Below are 22,708 nucleotides of genomic sequence, written 5' to 3' on the forward strand. Positions count from 1 at the left end.
ATTCTACAAAATGGTCGATGTGGCACAGACTTGAAACACAAGCACAGGCCTGCATCTAATTATAGAGAAATTAATTTTGCAATCTCCTTGTACTGCTGACCCATCAACCTCGGTTGGTTTATCATTCAAGCTCCAGTCACCCTTTATGACTTTTCTGCAAGTTGCGAGAGAATTGTTTACTACTGTCCGTGCGGCGAGAAAAATCCCCAAAGAAGTTGTTGGGGGGGAGCTCACTGCACATGCGCACTCCGCCTATTTCAAATATATTGTACTCCAATTGCCTCCAGCAGTGCAATGCATTATGTTTTCGGAGGTGATGGGATGGATGCATTCTTCGTAAACCAGAGCGTGGCCGTCAATGCCCAACATCCTCGCAGCGAACGTCTTCAGCGCATGGACAGTAGCAACAACGCATATTCTAGCTTAGATTTACTTAAAACCTTCACATTCATAAAATATCGTCACGCACTGCAACACACATTCCTCCTGGTCGTATTTCCTTTAAACGTTCTGCGGACACAAAATATTGCCACAAAGTTATGACGGCTGTGATGTTTATTAGTCTGTTAGATTTAATGCTTAAAGAAGGTCAACTTATTTACATGACTGTCAACTTCCCTGGTAACGTTTGCATCCACAAGACAACACTGAATAGGTAGGCAATAACACAGCTCGTCGGCCAACCTCCGAGGATCATAGTATGTTACAAAAATGCGTTCACTTGTAATGTGATGTCTGCCTCACTGTCTATTAATCCACATTTAACAACTCGATAGCAACTAAAAATTTATACTTACTACCTTTATTGAAATTCGATAAAATATTCTCGGGAGACCAGCCGCCAGGAAAGATTTTATCGCATTTAGTAGCTGCGGAAACTTCAGGTCACGTATTTACTGAAATTCATCGACATTTTCCAATTTTAATTAAATTCTAACAACAATAATGGAAGCTTTACATGAAGACATACATGATGGTAAATCCCTGCTTGGGGAATCCCCATTCAGCTGTGCAACCACGTAGGGTAATCCCTGTCACGACGTTATAACGCAGCAAGACATTTTGCCCACGCTGAGGTCAATGACCTGAGAACTCTGAAGTGCAGCCATTTGCAATGATCGAAGACATTGTGAGGAAGGCACAAGAATTGTAATACAATTCGCAAGCCTATATTTCCTAACTTTTTGAATTTGCTTCTGAAACTTAATACGTATTAAAATTGGGGCGCAAAACGTGCATAATTACAAAGGAATCCGGCAGCGTCAAACGCCAAAGAGGGGCAGGAGGGTGAAAGTTTCCGAAACTTTGGATTGAAACTCCTCAATCGTCCTAGAAGACTTCACTGTTTTGAAGACCACAAGCTTCGTATCTGAGAGGACAATGATCTAGACACTTGCGTGTTTCAGCAGCTAATATGAAGTTACTAACATTCTAAAAACGGTAGGTTGCAACCACGAGATTCTCAGAACAGATGTGCTATTAAGGAATCTGCTATTCTCAGTACACAGTGAACAGGTCGTAATATTCCTAATGGTAAGTAAGTTGATACAAGTCACGCGCCAGACATGTGTACTCCAGCGCAAGAGCGTGCCAGAAAATCGAAAGGACTTCTCAGCCTATACGGTCCCGACATTATGAAAATACTCAGATCGATTTGTGTCTTATTACCGACTCCATTATTTCGCATTAAGTTTTGATTTTGTGTTCCACAAGGACTGTTCTTGAAGTAGTGGTTGATAACATTATGTTGGTACTAAGAAAATATGAGAAAAGAGATAATGAAATAAATAATTTATGTTACTGCAGATGTTCCTAATTATTATGATGGTGATAATATAGTAATAATAATAAAATATTATGCAGCCAAATATATAACAAAAAATAGACAGCAAACACATCCCGAAGGCAGTTGAGACAAGTCAGGAAAACCAAATAACGATTTTGTGGAGTCAACAAGTCAAAACAGATAAAACTATTCCAAATAACAAACGTGATATTATAATTCGAAACAAAAATGGAACCTGTCTCTTAACTGATATGGCAATACCAACAGATAGAAATGCGATTAAAAAAGAATCGGAGAAGATCTTAAAGACCTTCTCATTTAAATACAACGAATGTGGAAAGTAAAAGCAAAATTAATTCCAATTATTATAGGTGCAACTGGAACTGTCTCCAAGTCGCTCAAAAATATTTGGTCAACATCCAGGTCGAACACGACTTTAGGGAATTTCAGAAAACCGCCATTCTAGAAACATCATTCATGTAAAATATAAAATGCCTTACACAAAATCTATATAATGCATGTAACACGTATTAAAAAATAAAATGAATTTCAGAAATAGCTGCTGCACTATGTACCTCAGGGGCAAGGTTTGACTCAGGCACATAATATAAATGCCCTGTAAAATGGTGAATAAATGAATAATAATAATATTCCCCTCCACGCATTAAATTACACAACAGGACTTAAGTAACATTGCATAAAACTACCGTCAGTCGCATATGAAGACTTCAAGGGGCTACAACTCACTATGATACTTGGCCTGCTGCAGAATTTCCGGCTTTAAACACTTTCTCGACACACGGGGACTGCATGGACGAGAGGTCGACCCGTCTCAAGGCCTCTACCTACACAGGGCAGCAGCACAATACAGGAAAACGCAGACATGCAACCACACCTCGAGTGAGATTCGAAACCACGATCCCTACGTTCGAGCAGTCAAGACCTACATCAGCGGCCATTGCGATAGGCTCTTATTAAAACATTAACGTAACACAAGTCATAAATATTCTTTGGTTATACCAGCGTCGAACTTCCCAAGACAAAATGCCAGGATAATAACTCAAAACAAACCACGACCATTTCCTTCCGCATCCCTTCCAATTCATCATTATTCAATCAAACAACATACGAACTGTAATACCCAGCAGATCCCCATTACTACGTTCAACTGATAGAGCAGCGCAGAAGCAGCTGTGTGAACTTAGAAACAACGGCGGTATAACAGAAATAGTTAGTATGCTGAAGTAAGTACTGGCATATTTCGATTACGTCATTTTACAGACGCAATCGTTGTAAATAAAGAGGAAGTCCTACTTACGTAGGCCACACAGAATCCCGTCTACACAGACTCCGCCAAAACCTAAAATGTTGAGTCGGTGAACAAAATACGACCTAAAAGAACATCTCATTCGCCCCACGGCGGTGTCCGTATTCTGTAAAATAACATTCTACGGCCCCACTCATATGAAACTTACTGTATAATATGAAACAATTGTGTCATTAACCTTTGCCCCAAATGTTCATCAAATTGACTTTCTTTGCATTCTCATCGTTGCAGGGAGACACAAAGTTGTTTTCAACAGCGGCATAATCGATATTCTATAATATCACCTTTGCTTTCAGAATAAAAAACACTGGTAGGGGCAGTAAAACGCCTATTAAAGCTGCACATGCCTTTTTATGTAGGTTAAAATTTGTGGTGTAGTTGGAGTTCAAGCATGAAGGAAAAATGCCTCAGGAATGCTTGAAGGAAAATTTGTATGAACCTAAATGTACCTCAAATAAAACGGAAATATATTCACTTAAGTGGGGTTAGAACGCTGGCCTTGTAATCCTGGGGTCTCGGGTTCGATTCCCGGCGGTGCCCGAATTTATAACTTGTGTTGGGCAAGGCCGTGGTCTAGGCAACACGGAGTTTTCCTCCGGGGGCTTCCCCGGTTTCTCCGTGGCATCCCAACAATTACTCCATTCACACACAGAAGAAGGCAATGGCAAACCACTTCTGGATCGTCTGCCAAGAACGTATATGAACAGGTCCCAGTCCGAGAAAAGGATGGAAGGATCCTGTTCATATGGACCTGTCGTCAGACAGAACACTAACTAAACTAAGTGGGGTTTTACATACATAAACATAATAGCAAGTTGTATCTAGTTGTAAGATTTAAGGTTTTCACAGCGGTGAGTATGAAGATTTCTGTCTTCTGGGTTGTTGCGCTGTGTAGTCTGGTCGATGTTTACCAACGTTATCGCCCTGATGATTGAGGCAGTATGACCTCTGAAACGTTGGTTAACATCGACCAGACTACACAGCGCAACTACCCAGAAGACAGAAATCTTCATACTCATCGCCCTGATGACGGAGGCATTATGACCTCTGAAACGTTGTTAAACATCTACCAGACTACACAGCTCAACAACCCAGAAGACAGAAATCTTCTTGTATCTAATTATTAAAATGAGAACATCAAGTAATACAATATGCCCGAGAATAATGGAAAGAATATTAACTTAAACATTAAGGTGACGCAGTGAAAAACCATGTCTCTATCCGTTAGGAGAGACGTAGATTTGAAACCTATTTTCACCTATGGAAATGTAAGCATCAAAGGAAGGCGGCCAGACAACCACCAATGGTTGAGTGTGATATCCACGTATAAACACGAGAAGGAGAAACAAGAATAACAACAGGGCATCGATTAAGAAGTTCCCAAACAGTTTCCTCCATATTTTAAAACGGACACAGGAAGCGTGCATGATCGATTATCAAAAGTCTCAAAAGACTACCCTCGTTCATTCTTGACCATATTATAGGTTATTCTTCTTTAATTACGGGGCTATATTATAGAAGGGCGTGTAGTTATCAACTAATTTACCATTCTTCTGCAAAGTTAAGACCAGCTGCTGACCGTTAATCCCTTGCAGCATTTTTGAAAGTGTCGAAATACAACACTTAAACTAAGTGGATGTGAATGGTGCTGGATTTAATCAAGTCGCATGAATTAGGCTAAAGTTGATTTCTTTTTGAGATGCGAGATGACGAAATTCGGTCACGAGAAGGTACACCAATTATGTTCCTAAACGTTTTCCGTATTTGGAAACCGGGCGAATGCGAAGTGCGTGAAGTAGTCATTATTCTTTATGAACGGTGGCACGGAACTGTTCCGCTCGGGGCACTTACGTGTTGTGGTGTCCCATTAGGTACAAGTCAACGGTGGAGATACTGCCGGCCGACCGGACTGAAGAAGCTGGTGAGTCTACCAGGAGGGAGCGACGCAGCAGGAAGTTGAATCGTGTCGAGTATTATTTATAATCAAGCATCATGTACTCTCATCACCGGTGGTGTTACTAGTACTGAAAAGGCTTAATACCAGAAATATTGGCCATATTTTGTCTCTTCATCTACAGTACTTCTTATTATGACGTCTGTACTGTGTAGGTTAGCAATCAACATAACCTCTAACCTCCCCTCTTTATAACACAAAATATGCTGACGCAGACTCAATAATTAGGAGGGAATTTAAACTATTATTAACGTTCGACACCAAAGTTATCATTACATTATCTCTTCACCACTCAATCGTAGCTTAACGCTGTTTATTACACATTTCTCATCACAGATAAAAGCATAAGTCCGTCCAATTTGAGCACTAGAAGACACAAACATACACATTACAATCAGCACTGAATACTAAAACCTGTTTACTGGGTCGTAATATTCCTTAATTTGAATCCTGATAATGTAATTAATTCTTACATCCCAGATACTTTTACCTAAAGCTACAGATGTGAGAAACTGACTTGGGCAAGTAAATTGTCTTGGGAAAAACAGTGTATTTTAGAGTACATTAAAGTTCGCTAAACCAATTCGATCTTAACGTCCCTCTAGAACCATGAAACATAAACATAAGAAAGAGGTTGAAGAACGACGTAGGATTGCTAAACGGTCGACCGCAACACTTGAACCCAAAAATACGAGACACTTGGAAAAATATAATAATTTCTCAGAAAATAACTTCAGACTGAATATCCGGCTGAACACAGTGACCAGTGTCTTAAGGTGCACGAAGTCTTAAACAGCCGAACACTGGAAAACAAAATTTTGTCCAATTCGGGGAACAAAGCCTATGCAAGAATTTCTTGTGTTGTCTTGTGTAGACAGGACACAAATGTCTGCAGAATCCACCGTACGACATTACTACCACATCGGAACAAACGACCAATGCTATGACACCTGAAAAATAACCGAACATCCTCCAAGAATATAAGTAATTTCTTAAGTTCAAACAGAACAACGATGATGAGTTGGACAGACCATCTAGAACTTTAATCGCAAAACCTGGAAGGAAGAAGACCTCTTGGAAGACAAAGACGTAAATGCAAGGATTATCTCTCCATATATTACATAATAAGACACAGTTTATGGATGACTGATGGCATTATATTCCATTTTACCAGTGTTGCTACCATTAGGTAGTTTTTAAATATGCTTCTAAAGGAAATAACGTTACGAATGTAACAAAGGAAAGGACAAGGGGGTAAGGAATTAAGACACGAAACAATTCCCGTTGAATTTCAACAAACCTCTCCCACAAGCCTTAAAATGGATCCAAATAAAACAAGGTATGAAGACGTAAACTGATTCTTGTTGTGAACGCGGTAATGGGCCTTTGGGTCTCATAAAGGGAGAGGGGAGTTCTTGACCAACTCCATGGTATTAAACAACTTAACAAGGGCAGCAATTTAGGAAGTGCAAATTACATGAAGGAGAATCAGCTTATTTTCAAAAGAACCGTGGACAGGACACATATAGATGTCAGCCGAAAAAGCAATATTTTATATCCACTTGCGTATATACACACACGCTGAAGGTCAATAGCAATGCAAGTATTTGCGTTGTTTACAGTACAGCAGAAATAAACTGTACTTTACTCATTAGACTGAACGAAGACCTTGGTTCCCGATTGATTACTAACGCTAAATCGTCAAAGAGCAGACAGTTTCAACACATACACGCAATTACATTCCACCCTATTTGTTCTGTTGTACATCAGTTGGTGACGAGACAAATATTATTTCTTAATTTCGTTAATTAAACTCAAATATATATATATTACTGTGCGGTTATAAATGTTACAGATACGACAGTACTGGATACTGGGAACGACCCGTTCTTCATGTGCCTGAGCACTGCGGGTCCCAACTTTGCGTTGGCTTGATCTATGGACATTCGGTGGGACTCCTTGGACGAGGGATCGGCCGGTCGCAAGGCCTCTACCTGTACACAGGACAGCACAACACAGAAAAACGCGGACAAACAGCCATGGCTTGAGTGGGATTCGAACCCAAGGTCCCAGCGACAGCGGGGCAACTGCGGACCCCAGATACGACAGTTGTGGAAACAAAACGAAAAACGTTTACATCATACCTGGCATCAATCTTTACAGCGCTAAACATCTGGCAAATGCCGAATAGCCTATGTCTTTGAATCTCCTTCGAACTTGAACTACAGAGTACAAACCATCTGAGCATGACAGATTCGCAAATTAACTCCCTATCAATTGATAAAACTATTTGCTATCGAATATGGCGTGATCATCTCGACACAGGCAGAGCTGGTAAGCAGCGCTCGTGAAATACCGCGGATTACAGGGACTGAGGAAAAAAAATCTTATATAATGTGGCTCACTCCCGCAATCCACCAGGCAAATACGTGGGTAATAACTTTAAAATCCCTATAATTATGTCTTTCCTACTGCTTTCTAGCTCACCGTACATAACAATCCGCATATCCTACAAAAACAAAATGGTGCCTGGAAGGGTAACTGTCTGAAATAACCCATGCCAAAGGTAATAACACATGGCCTGGCGCAGATTGGTGACCATTCGAAGTCACTATGTTTACAGCATCGTAACCAATCATAATCTGCTACATTCCAAAAGAGATCCTCCGACACTACCTCTCTGCCACTTCGCCCTGAAGAGAGATGCAGCTAATTCCGTCGTAAACAATTATTTCGGCAAGATGACTACAAAGATTCCTCTCATCGACTACGTCGTACAGAGCCGCAGAACGTACGAACCAAGCCAAGACATTAACTACCTTACAAAGAGCCGTAAGATAACCAGTGAACCAAGACTAACCATTGACTACCTTATAAAAAGCCGCAAAATAACCAATGAACCAAGACAAGTCATTGGCTAAGTTGAACAGAGTAGCAAAACAACCCATGAACCAATCCAAGATATCGATTAGAATGAACAAAGCCGTTACATAACCTACGAACCAAGTTAAGGCGAAGTGACGTTTCACGCCTCTGTGCGGACCCCATACTTGAGCCTGAAGCGGGTGGATACTTGAGTAGGATACTGTGTGGGCTTAAACAGCAAAGATACTGGGTTTTGCGCCAACTCTGGACGGAAAGTGTGAGTTTCACATGACCTTTGTCCATCGCCTCATGTGTCATAGAGATTACATCGAAAAACATGCAGCTAGTTACATAACCTACGACGTGAAAAGAGCTGTGATTAGACAAACAGGAATGTTGGTTGTTTAAAAAAATGTGTATTATCCAAGTATCTTCGATCATAACTCTAGCTCCACTCATTCTAAACCCAAAATCCGTAACCCGTAAAAAATAATTGAAACCATGAGATTTTATGGTGTCCCACTCGTCCAGAATTCGGATTCACAATGTTTCCACAAGAAAACAACTGAAGTTACGAAGACTAGGCATTTTTTTATACGATAACATCGAACAGTATACTGCCATTAGAACTGCTGTTTTCATAGTGGTGAAAATCCCGGTGATGATCTTCTGGGTTGTAACGGTGTGTGGCCTGGGTGCCACGCTTCGGAGGAACATTCTGCCCCAATCTTCAGCTCCACTGAACGAGGCACACGATGTCAACCCAGAAAACCGCGATCAACACAAAATTTTCATATATATTTCCTTCTCGTTTCCAGTCTTTTCATCAAATAACGTGATGATGTATTGCGCAAATATTTAAAGCGTGTACAAATTTAATCAGAGACTTCGTGATACAGAAAAATAATTCAATAACTGTTTCCGGTCTTAAACCTTCCAGATCCCTTCCAACTGGTAGCGGGAGCTCTTCATTCTCGCCAGAACGCCAAGCTGTCAACTCACTATATCGTGGAAAGGTTAGGAACGTCCACCTTCTCTTCTCATATATCTTCGAGGCATTGTGCTTAATTAAACACAATGACAACTTTCTAATGTCTGACAGAAGGGCGTACTTTAGAATTTAGTAGTTTGAGACTTACGACAGTTTCCACAAGTGATATGACACGTTGTCGTAAGTTACATGGAAAAACTATCGAAGACAGGGTACGAAAGACTGGGCAGTTTGAAAAATGAAAGGAAAATTACCTCTTACGAAAAGTCTTTCACTAGTCACACTGCACTGTTAGCAAATTGTAAACTCGTACCTCCAAGCTTACGCTAGGGTTTATGTCTTGCTTTAACTTCGTGCGGTATCGAATAAAGCACATTCTTATCATCTGCCAGCGTCGTAACACAAAGGCAGTATTTAGTCGCGGGATTAGTTCCCAAGACCTTGGCATGCGTTCATAATTGGGCTCAAATCCGTCAAAGAAATTCGAAGATGGCAAAGCTATGAACATTTTTCTACCCCAGCAAAGTGCATCACTTGTCAATATGGCACGACGCGCCCTCAGATGCCGGCAGAAAAGCGGCCGATTGAGATATATATATATAATAAACAATCGTATACTTTTAAAATGATGGTCCTTAAAACCATTCAAAGGGAACACAATTTTGTGTCATTAGCTAAGCAAACGTACTATGACCCGGTTTGGGAAATATGTTTATGATGATTTACGTTCAATACCAACTGATAATTTCTTGAGAAGTGAAGACGGCCTGCGCATTATATCCTCAGGAATTATTTTATACGAGAATAATAAGCAATCGGCTTTTTATTCAAACAATCAGTCGCAGGTCCGTCCATAAAGCCCAAAACAGTACCTTCTAAAGCAAAAAATGCTTTCAAATAACATTTAAAAAATAATTTCTTACCTAAAAACGCTTCTGAATTACAAATATCAGCTGGTTAAGGCAGTTTAGGTGTATAAAATACAATCAAGTTATAGTAGGTGGTACTTCAGAAAATTCACCATCATATTAAAAAAATTCAGTCATTAAGCTGTCGTCATGAACAAAATCGAGACCTCAAAAAACACAATTCAAAACTCGACGTTTAGGTTTAGTTAGGCCCATCCAGAAACCAATCAAATATACTTGCTCTGTACGTCAAGGACCAGTAACAAGGACCGAATATGAGACGTAACAAAACGAAAATGTCAAATTTACTCCTGTCCTGGCAATATAACGGTGATCTGAACGGCTTGCTTTGCTTTATTTCAAGGGAGATATACCATATGACGTGTTAAAAAGAGGGGAGTTTTACGCTGGAATATCAATATAAAATATCAGTGTTACACAGAAACAAACTTCACAATTCCTCTCACGCAGAACCATAAAACACCCGGTCAAAAATTCTTCACGTTTTTGCGATCAAAAATCATTTTGGTCTGGAAACAAAAGTAAGCCTACCACCGCATCTTAACAGCTTCCAAAATCCATGTACGTTGACGTCATCTTTCCGAATAGAAGTCACACAATTCTAACCCAAACGTCAAGCAGTAAATCCTATGTTACTTTACGAAAAGTTACGTACGCTTTTAGCAAAACACTTAGTACCAAAGCTGTCACGCCACCCCCTCGAATTCTCCTTGTTGGGCTGCTCCAATGGAAATGAGGGGTGAATAGCTTATGATAGGCCTATGTTTTACCCACTAACAGGGTTACCAACATTCGCGTCTAAATCGCTCGTCTCTTGGGAATGACTGACTAAATAGCATACCAAAAACTGCTTTCAGAAAACCAACCTTGTGCAAAAATGTTTTTATATATTTTTTCTTTTCATTATGCAGCAGCATACACCGGCTCATATATTCTTCCTTCATTAAAAGATTCTCAGACAAGAACATATACAATAACTCAACAAAAGGCAAGAGTCCATTAAAATAATTTGTCCAACATAAAACTATGAAAGTAATTTCCGGTGTGCACCCTGCGTTGAAACGCTGTACCGGAAATTTAATGTTTAATTTCCTTCTAACTGAAACAATGTTTGGCTAGTATTAAAGACGTAAATAACAAATGACGGAAAGTGAGGGCCAGAGTGTAACAGTTAGCAACCCTGTTTAATATTCGGCCGGTCCTTAAGCTGATCAAGGACATGGAGACAAGATGTCTGTCCCCTGAGATTTTATTTCTGGGTTTTTTGGTCATTCCTGGAAAAAAATATAGTCTATCTCGAAATAAGATTAATGATGAATGGCCGATAACTGTGATCATAAGTAACGATAAATAACATAAGAATGAAATCAAATCCGAAAAAGAGGACAATTTAAAAACTTAAAGATGGTAATCTTCTGGGATGTTGGGCCGTGTATTCTATCGGCCAATTTCTACCAGACCACACGGCGCAACATTCCGTAAAACAGATATCTTCACACTCGCTGCCGTAAGAACCTGAAACCTCACCTTGTATAACTTAGCTGCATCTTACGGTATACTTTCTCCAGACAACATGTATTGGTTATACCTCAAAGACTTGAATGCCAGAGTCTCGTTACAGACAATGGCATCCAACAGGCCCTGTGTAGTCTGTTAGACGTTTACCGACGTTTCTGAGACACTTGCTGCTTCCATAATCAGGGCTATGATCGCCAATCATTATCATCCTCCCATTCGATGGTATATAGTCTGAGCTACTGAAAAGTGTCGTTAAATAAAATCTAAATTAAAGAAGATAGACATTTTCATACTTGCCGCCACGAGAACCTCAAATCTCACAATTTTTCACAGGCATTGCAAAAAAAAAAAAAAAAACCAGCAGTACTGACTGGCAAATGTTTTCGTTTGTAATGTCAAACACCGTTCCCAGACGTAAAAGAACATCGCAATACAGACAGCCATTCGTCTAACCGCAGATATTAAAATATATCTGGCCGTACTGATATAACTTGTGTGGTAGTCGTGGACTGTATTCCGCACAGAACTTTGATTCTGAGTTAATCTGCTTAATTTCTGGGTTCTAATTTTACAATTACGAATAAGGAAACCGCATTAGTGTGCGCCATCAAAAACGTCATACAAGCGCTCGACATATATTGCTTACGTTAACCTACGAGGTGCGATCGGAAATTTTCCAGACTGCGTATATAAAAACCCGTACACTTATCTCAGGTATTAAATTCATCCATCACCCTCGAAGTAGTTCCCCTGGGAGTGAACACAACGATCCCAGCGCCGCTGCCAAGCCTGGAAGCATCCCTGGAAATCTTTCTTTGTCAGCCTGTCAAGCACCATCTGCGATTCTGCCTGAATCTATTCTATCGTCTCATATCTCCTTCCCTTTAGCTGAATTTTCATCTTTGGGAAGAGGAAGAAGTCACACGGAGCTAAATCCGGCGAATAAGGAGGGTGCGGGATGACGGCCATGGTGTTTGAGGCCAAAAACTGCCGAACTTTGAGGGCGGTGTGCACTGGCGCGTTGTCATGATGCGTCGCATGTGGAGTTCTTCCTTTAGAATCAGCTGACAGGTCCCATAGTCTATCCCAACAATGTCGCACAAGTCGTTGATGGTACGACGTCGATCTTCGTGAATGGCCTGCCGAATCTTCGTAACATTTTCGGGCGTTATGATCGAAGATGGTCGTCCAGAACGCTCGTCATCATCGACAGAGGTTCGGCCATTTTTAAAACGTGAATGCCACACAAAAGTTTGTGCACGACCCATTGCGGACTCCCCAAATGCTTGCTTTAGCATTTCATAGGTTTCCGTAGCCGTTTTGGCGAGTCTTTGACAAAATTTGATGCACACGCCATTCCGAAATCGCAGGAGGGTCGGTGTAATACACTACCAAAACGCCCGTAACTAAGAAACAAATGCTAATTCGATGATGCCGGCTGGCACACTGATTCACTATGAATGTAGGCCGCACCACCTAGCGGCAGAAGCTCGTACTATATCTGGTTCGCCCTATATTGACACAGTCTGTAAACTTTCCGATCGCACCTCGTATATCTACACAGCAGAAAGACGTCAAGCAGGGACATGCACCCAAAGACACATTTGTCCCATCTTACTCTTCGTATGTAGCAATGCGCCTTATATCCAGTAAAAAAACAAAGACGTATACATTCGAAGTGCTCAACGTGTTTTATAAAAATTATTATTATTATTCCATCTATTCACCACTTTATAGGGTATTTACTTCTACGTACCTGAGACAGACCTTGTCCCTAAGGTACATAGCGTAGCAGCTATTTCTAAAATACATTTTGTTTTTAATATTTGTTACATGAATTGTATAATTTATTGTGAGCCATGATTATATATACTATATGTTTAACAAAGGCGTCTTTCGAATGATGTATGATGATCCTAGAATAGAGGTTTTCTAAAGTTCGCCCGGGATGTTGGCCAAATATGTTTTGAGTGGCTTTGAAACAGTTCCAGTTGCTCCTATAATTATAGAGATTACTTTTGCTTTACTATCCACGTTACTATTGTTGTTATTATTATTATTATGAATATTATTTTACCCAATCTGTTACAAGTGCACTGTTGCAACGTGTAGTTACCATAACTTCCTTTCTTTTGTCGGATAAGTAACTCGACACCTGCGTGAATAACAGCAATATCAATGAACTTGGAGAAACGGAGGAAATTTAACAGAGCAATTATTCTGAATACAATATTTTGGTTCGGGTGCCACATCATCCAAGTCCAGCAACGTGCCTCTCAAAACAGCTACATATCGAACCATAATGATCACAGTCAAATGTAAAGAACAATTTCTGAAACCTCTTAACTACTTCATTTTAGGTGAAAACGAGTCCATATCTGATTTATCAAAATCCTCCAAAAGTGTAGACAGAAATTCATATTTTAACACGTGCTTTAATTCAAAAGATAGACATTATAAAGAGTTGCCGGTCGCGAGATTGCAATCTACACAACTCACAACACATTCCGTTGCATCACTCAGCCCAGTTATCTTCCTACAAACACTGGAGAGAGTAATGAAATGAAGCCTCATCAAACGTACGAGTGGCGAAGACTTAGTTTACTTCGGTAGATACGTCTACAATGAGACATGCTCACCTGTCTAGGAGATGACATGGTATGTTGGTCCCTTGCACCCTTTTTCACTGCCACATTGTATTCTTACACCCACACAAAATACGACAACGTGTAAAAACCAGCCACCTGCGCTACCTAAACCCACAGCACACCGGAACGAACTGAACTGGCGCGTAGAAGAGCTTGCAGGCAGAGATGACGATGGTTGGTAGAAAGGTTGTAGTACGCGCCATATGCCGACGCTATCGACATCTATCCACAGTGTCTTCAACTTGCGTCACGTGCGTAAATCCTAATCGATCATTATAAGAGTTGCTTTAAACTCGCGTCACATAAAATCGACACAACAGTTTTGTTTATCTTTAGTTGTTGTAGTATCCCGATTACGCTATTTTATATCTTCAATCACAACAAGTGTTATCGAATCGCGGCCCGAGACACTTTTTCTAATATGCGTCATCCCGTGTTTTGAAGAATAGTTATCTGTATTGTGTTTTCCTTTGAGGTAAGAACTGAACTGAAATTCGGTCTTTAAAAGCTTAATTACGTTAGTATGATACAATAATTAACGCTGTGAGCAACTGTAGAGCTTAATGAAAAACATCAACTCAAAAAAAGGCCGCGTCTCACCGGATACGTTTGAAACGCAAAGACAGAAATTAAACATGGTACTAAAGTATTACTAAAGCACAAAGCAGTGACAAATAACTAATCAATCACCGACTTTGTGGAAGAAAATTACCGAGTAATATGTAAACCTTTTTTTGTAGTAGCAGGCCTAATTTAGTACCCTTTTAATGAACTGTTATGGGATTTAAACAAATTATGTTAATTACGGCAGGCGAGTTGGTAAGAAACTGAATTTCACCCCGATATCTCGTAAAGGTTGGGAACTCCTGCGTTACAATACTCAATTTTGTTTAAAACTTTTCCAAATTTCAGCTGGCTAGGTGTATTTCTCGTGCTTCTTTGTTAAAAATTAACGCTGTTCCGATCCTACAAGAATGCATACAATACAGACATTACTTTATAGAACTTCAGAAGTGTATCAGCTTTTGCATTTCCTCAAAGTTTTCGCTGACACGCGTTCAATATTACTTAATTTCACATTAAGTTCGTTAAAATGGCATACTGTGTGTGTGTGTGCGCGCACGATCGAAGGGAGTTTTGACATTTAGATACAGGCTATTTCAACTACGTTTAGATTAGATACAACTAATAAGTATTGTTGTACTAGGAAGCCTGATTTAATATCCTCTTAAGATAGGTCAAATATATAACTAGGGAGTGAGGTTATGAAATCGTGATGGGTGTTCCAGCCTACCGCATATCTCAGCTGGAATTATATATGAGAGAAGCATAGGCCTGTCACAGTGCAATTTCGTCTACCATAAACCTCACATAAATACGAGCTTTCGCAATGTAAAAATGCCTTAACACCTGAGATTTAAAAAGTATCCTAGTGGTGCAAAATGAAACTACAGTTTAGATGTGAGGTTTCTGTGGTGAGAAGAAATCAGGTAACTTCTATTTATGTTCAGAGATGCGGTTATCACGGACATTAGCCTCCAAGGAGCAGAGAGAAAGAATAATTCCATTAAAAAAGGACAGTACTGTGGCGCTAGAAGAAAGAGAGTTAAGAAAAGATTTAGTTAAAATGAGATAAGCACAACGCGAATTTCTGTGTGTTAAGAGGATTAAGTGAAAACCGGTTAAAGTCACTAAAACACATTTTCCATTTAGAGACAAAATTAAATATCCCTACGTCTGTGTATTACTGCACAGACGTCTGAAGTGTTAATGGGCACCACGTACTAACACACCATATCTCTTATACAGCATAACGGTAATAAGAGAGAAATTTGCAAACGCAGGATATAAATTATGACGTTCTGTTTGAACAACAAATCTTACGAACTCAAGCAACTACTTGTTAGGTATGAGTGATGAGGAAAATCCAAGAGCCTAAATTAATAAGCACCACACTGACACGCCCCTAGTAACTGGTCAATAAACTAACGAGAAAATTGTTTACTGTGGGTAATTTCGCATTCAAAACAGAACTAAACCTAATATAGTCATTCATCATTATCCACTGATTCAAGTGGGATAAGTACAGCTGTCGGGATCAAACAGTGCGCTTCGCCTACGTCACTTTTTTGCAGATTGAAGGAAAATAAATGCGCATATGATGTCCTGTCTGACAGGAGAACTGACTCTGAAACAGAAATACTCAACTGCGCAGACGTACGTGGCATGGAAACATCGGCTGACTCTCAGTTCTCCATTGGCTTTTTTATGTTTCATAGTGATTCATAGTTTATATGGAATTTTGTATGTTGGTCGGGTCATTGGTCACACGCCCATAGTATCAAATATTATGTGGACAGCTTCAACTGTGAAAACATTTTTAGTAGCGGGTAATGTCTTTGAACAGCACTCGGCATGACGTCACTTCTTCAAGGTCGAGTCAGACAGACCGAATCCGCTCAGTCAGACAGTAAACAAACGACATTACCGACACGGGAAATGACACAGAGAACCACAAAGTACTTACCGCCAGTGGGAAATTACGTTTACAGAATGGAGGGATTTTGATTTCTCATTTTCTGACCCTCCCACACCTTTGATCGCCTTGCCTTTTACGTTTTAGTACTAATGCACGCGGAACGTATGGATTCGTCCCGACTGCAGTACGTCGTATCTGAAACTGCATTTATCGGATCTCCGACTGATCGATATACGCATTGACCCCTAAATATGAAATTATATTGCGGAAATAACGCTGGCAGAAAATGTTTATTTAAAATAGAACATGACATTATACAGTGAGCGTAAACGAAATATTGATTTACTGACGAAGCTACCAATATTTAAAATGCAAGTTTTATCCCTCTTTCAGCATTGAAAATTTGATGACTCTTTTCTGTTTACTATGAGCTCATACACCATATGTTACGATAATTTTAAGCGGTGATGTCCGGTGACGGTAGTGGCCAATTCTGGGGACCACCACCGATACATCGGTCAAGGAACTGGTCGTTCAGATATTCCTTCACGTATCGACTAAAGTACCGGGTGCCCCGTCACGCTCGAAGTAAACCTGTAATCGTGTATTGTATCGTTCAAGTCACACGAAGGACCCCGGTGTTCTGCGTGACATCCAAATACTCTGTAATTTCCTATATTTGTTGCTCACACACCGATGAGAATCGGACTTGTGTTCATATGACATTTTCGAATTTGAATAACCTCAGGTATAAGATCCTGAATTATTGGCGTAAAGTCACCGGACTCTATGTATAAGTAATAAAACAGGTACGCATTAAGAAATATATGCGTTGGGTAAAAGGGGCATAAAGCTGTCAAGTAAGGAACGAGAAGAAGATTATATTTTATTAAGCAATAACTATCTCCAAAAATAGTTAATTACAACAACAAAGCATGTAATTGGTTAATAAAGTTTCCTTTGTTGACCGGCTCGAGGTGGTTTAACGCAGTCATAGAAGTTTCACAAATAAACATTGACTCCATCAACTGGCCATCCCACACACCAACACAAGAGTATTTATAAATGAATTTTAAAATGTCGGTAAGATTTCATGTTCTCACCGTGTAGTCTGGTATAAGTTTGCCTACGTTTCAGAGGTGTATGCTGCCTCCATCTTGAGGGCAAAATATGAAAAGTGAACGGTTATAAATAAGCAATAATAGTTGTAAAAGACGACTGCATCACAAAAGACGAGAAAAAATCGAATCTGATTAGAACTTCCTCGCATAAAAACTCAAAATTTATTCACCAAGTGCAATATTGCTTCGGATCTGACTGTTAATTCATAGCAGACATCCTGTGAAAGCTCGTAGTTTCATCCAGATACGAAATGATTTACAATATGAGATTCTCAATGGTGAATTCATTAATTTACACTAGGCTTGGCTTGACAATAAATCTCTAATTCACAATAACTTGATAATCAACTTCCTTAGTAAGCTATATAATAACAGAGTAAGCTGTATAATCTGTTACAAATATATCATATACTGATGTCTAGTTTCTCTGCTTTACGTCATTGTAGGACAAGTACACGTGAACCATCTGGAGAGAAGCAAATGTTAAGGTTGGCTTTGAACTTTACACCTTCCATCTTACCAATTTCTCACCCCACAGTTCTCCTTCCTTGCTTTATTCTTTTTCACATTTACCACATTTCGCCTTTCATAATTTGACAGCCGAGCATAACTAAATGAGACACAAATTGAGATTTCCACGGCGATGAGTCCGAAGATGGCGGGCTTCTGGGTTGTTGCGCCGTGTAGTCTGGTAAAAGTTTACCGACTTGTCAGAAAATAAGAAACCATTGCACACGTCCATGAAGTAAGTAACCCGCTTAGGTTTATTTTCTCATCAGTATTTCATTATCTCAAAGAATAGAAAGTATTATGATTTTGTGTCATAGCTCATTTTGACCAACTTTTTACAACCATAAGCCCTTTTTTCCCGTAACATGACAATTATTTGTTAGTACAGCATTTACAGGTTCACCTAAATCAGAAATAGACATATTTTACGTCGGAAACCGGTTCTAAAATGACCGGAAGCCAGTAAGACTTACAAGAAATAAGAAAAGAAACTTCGAAACTGTTGAACATCTGTCACTCATTCCTGTCGTCCTTGAGGGACCAACGAAAGTGAAAAGACAGAGACTTATTCCCTTTAAAGCTCAGTAGTCAATGAGTTCTGCCTGCTTTAATATTAATAACTCTACATTTTGCTCACACGTTTTATGATTTTTAGAATAAACAGCGACAATTTCCCTAAACATCATTAACTACTGATGTTTGTAATGGACATGCGCTCTGGTCTTATTTCAGATAAATATATTTTATGAACTCGATGCACGATACTCACGAATAGAACGCTGTCCGCCGTCTATCCGCATATTTCAACTCGAAAACTGCCAGGCAAATATTGATTAAATTTGGTATCTTTCCGATCTTGTTAAACATTACGTAGATGAGCTTCGTGCTTCAAATTATTAAATCGGACGTCTGCATTGATTACATGAGCTCAGCGCATACTTAAATAAAAAATAACATTAACAATACATTCTGATTTCTAAATTCACTCGGGCATTGGTAAGGTACGAGAATTAAGTGACCCTAGGGTAATCATTTTGTAAACTTTTAAAACGTGTAAAATTATAAAATTAATGTACATAAGGAAATAGGTGAATATGTGTGTAACATTTCGTAACATGCTTGCTTCTTCAAGATGAGAGTAGATGGCCTCTCGTCCAACCCCAAGATGTTAGACAATCCGGTGTTCGCTGTCTGTGACTGCTTATTCAATGCATTAGCATCTACCCCCAGCAAATGGAGACCGTATACTCCCTCTGTAACCTGAAGACGCCGATGGTGTGGTGACAACGAACCCACTTAAAAGAAGTTTGTCGTGTTTTAATGTTCACAGAAATGTTCAGTCTGGACTCACTGAAAGGTGTGTGCAGTTCCAGGGCTTGGTATGCCCACATTCACGTTTCATTACTCCAACCCCCCCCCCCCCCCCCCCCCCGTTGATACACGTACTCTGATAATTACTGTGAAACGTGGGGACGGAAATAATACAAGACTGCCTCGCAATTCCAGAATGCAAAGTACTTTTAAGTTCCTACACACAACTGGATGATCATTCGTAGTGTTTCTTCACGTTTATCTGCAGACCGTCTTATCCTACTCCGATGACCACAGCAGGTCCACGGCTGCTTTGTTCAACCACGAAAAACTTCCAACCCAAGAGGATTTCGTGATAGGTAAGATATTTTTTTCACTCAAGGGTCCATTTGAAAAGGACCCTAAAAATAAAATTTATAAGGGCCTGTTTAATTGAAAAAATTGCAATGCTGAATCGTCTTTGAGAAGCTTGTAGTCGCCTAACTGATCAATAAATTTACATTCTTTTAACCCGAATCAAATGAATCCTAGTTTTAGTTTTACTAAAACTGCCAGTCGCCTTCTGAATCTTGTAGGTACGTCGATACCACGTCATCTCTTTTATTCGCTTTGTAGTAAAATAAACCAACACTCAAGACATGTAAGAACAAAATCTCGAAGGCATTCAGATATTAACCGATTACAAACTTCAAACTAGACTCAGAAACGCTCAATGCTATTGCAGACAACCTACGGCCCACGGGCCACATGGGGTCCTAGCAACCGGCCCGTCACATGATTTTCAATTAGCCAATGCGAGGAGAGTTGACATATTCTGTAACTGAGTAACACTAACATCAAATAATACATTATCAAAGGGCATGAACAAAACATTGCAAATAAATTGTTTTAAGAGCCAAGGAATATTGTACTGTAGGCCTGTAACTGAATATCGTATTTTTGCTCAAAGTTGCATTTTACCGTTGTTCAAGTCATACGACGTTAGAAGTCATCTTACGTTAAAACTCACTGGAATGATTAAACTATATATTTTATTTTGAATTCTGTTTGAGGCATTTAAACGTAGGAATTTTGTATCAAATATTGATGTGAATAATGTCCAAAGAGCATGCTAACGATTACAAAATTTGAGACAAATATCTCTGAGAGTAAGTTTGAGGTTATGTTTTATTCTTGCAGAAATTAAGATGAATATTGAACAGACAAGCTGTCATAAATAAAACAAAATTCTGTTGATATGGTACATTGTTTATCATTATTACAAATGTATAAACTAATATCCGTTAAATAAATATCAACCTACAACTCATGCAAGAATGATTAGGTATTGTCTAACATTAAAACAAATGCAGGTTGTTGCAGATAAAACATCACGTGTAATCCGGTCTCCTATCTAAAGGATCGCTTCAAATCGCTGTAGCAATAATTGTTTCGACCATCAGCGTTACAATACGCAATACAATGGAAGAACATCCAAACGGCAGGACGTGACGTAGATGTCAGATATTCTCCAACATGTGTACAGAGGCGATTTCCTACCTTGTTCTCGCAGGCTTTGTGACACACGTACTTGCACACTGTAAGAAAAAAAGAGCACTGGTTAACTACACATACCTCGTTAGTTTAACCAAGATTAAAACGTGTCAACAAGGATACAGTACACTCAAATATATTCAACTTCATGAGAAAGAAGCACAGATAAATAATATTTATTAATTCAGTCCATATCAAAGAATTACATCTCTTTAACATTACAAAGATCAGCTTGCTGCTGTTGTTTAAGGAGATAATCTCTGTTACTGGTGTACTTCGTACTCAGCGCCGTGAGAACCTCAAATCCTACCTGATGGGTTGATAATTGAAGCAGGTGGAACAATAGCCTCTAAAGGGTTAATAAACCTGACGTTTCGGGAGCTTCCTCTATTTACGCCTTGGGTGGCTGGTTTTCGTCCTGTGTTTATTTCTATGTTGCTGGTGCAAAGAAGAATGACGCATACAAGCCAAATGGGCGTGTTTGCCAGATCCGGCTTACGTGTTACATGTTGGGTATCCTCGCCCGAAGAGTTATTTTCCCCACCACTAATTTGCTTTCTAGAGTTCTGTGTTTTTCTGTTGTAATTTGCGCACAATAAAACGAGTAGAAAGAATACGGTTCCCAAACGCATTTGCATTGAAAAGTGGCAACACATTACTTCTAAAGTGTTCGACCCACAAACAAATCAGATTCTAAATAGAGCGGTATGTTCAAATAACAGAGTTAGGTCACTTGCTGATTTAAGGACACTGAGTAAGATGGCGTGGTATAAGTCAGTGGTATTCAAACTTTTTTGTTCGCGTACCCCCAGATATAATTTCTCTTCAACTTTGTACCCCCAAAGTTGTTGGTGTTTAATTCAAGTTATACATAGTATATAATCTACATCTAAAATAAATTAAATAAATTACATTACTGATTATTCAGTGTTTATCATAATTTTTTTTAAATTTCACGTACCCCCTAAGATAGCTTCGCGTACCCCAGGTTCAATACCACTGGTATAAGTGACGGAAAGAACAGATCAATAAATAAGTAAGAATGTGATTTGGAACAAGAATTTTATCGCCTATTGTAACCTTCTCTATTGTGACGCCGCGCAGTCTCGTAGGTTGTTACTAATATTTCGGCGGAATCTCATGCTTCCATCTTCATGGTCTGAAGATGGGGCGATATGTTCATCAGATATATTGGTAGTCACCTACAAGACTTCATGACGTCACAATCCACAAGATAACATTCGGCATCTAAATCACTGCGAGAATCTAATACCAGAAGAATTTTATTATTAAAATTGCTTGGCCTCAGTTTTGCATTTAATTCACTGCCAAAGCCTCGTGTGTGTTTACAATTAAGAAACTGAAAATATAACTATAAACAATTTTCTTGTCGGTCTCAGATTCTGGAATGAAGCTGTGACGTAAACACCAAGCTGCAGTAATGCCCGATCACGGTTACAACCTAAAGCCATGCGTTTCGCTTCGTGGGAACAAAGCACCAATACGCCCTCAGAGTCAACACGAGCGAAGGAGTGGCTTTCCTTGTCTTCGGTCGCCGAAAAGAGGTTCCCACGGGTCGCTTTGTGAGTGACCCCTGATTGATTTCTGACTGAGATCGGCGGTTCATGAGAGAAACCCTTGACATCACAACCTCAGGATGTTCAGAATAGAGGATGCACAATAACTACTCCTTTCTCATTCTTCAGTATCACGTTCAGTGCCGCATTTACAATTTT

General features: G+C 39.6%; 1 protein-coding gene across 12 annotated transcripts in view; it reads right to left on the bottom strand.

Moving 5' to 3' along the window:
- Nucleotides 1-22,708, bottom strand: part of LOC110834412 (focal adhesion protein tensin) — a 394,970-nt gene that overhangs the window by 166,492 nt on the left and 205,770 nt on the right. For 10 of the 12 annotated variants that reach the window (XM_087352426.1, XM_087352421.1, XM_087352424.1 and 7 more), the window contains exon 3: nucleotides 20,979-21,016. In XM_087352426.1, coding sequence (XP_087208552.1) covers nucleotides 20,979-21,016 — 38 coding nt within the window. Of the gene's footprint in view, nucleotides 1-14,009; nucleotides 14,169-20,978; nucleotides 21,017-22,708 lie in introns of those variants that run through there. The other 2 variants (XM_087352431.1, XM_087352434.1) reach the window with 2 other exon arrangements.

This window comes from Zootermopsis nevadensis, unplaced genomic scaffold (genome assembly GCF_977971745.1).
Source record: "Zootermopsis nevadensis isolate Lab colony 2312 unplaced genomic scaffold, Znev_1.0 Znev_ptg000021l, whole genome shotgun sequence".
Taxonomy (NCBI): domain Eukaryota; kingdom Metazoa; phylum Arthropoda; class Insecta; order Blattodea; family Termopsidae; genus Zootermopsis; species Zootermopsis nevadensis.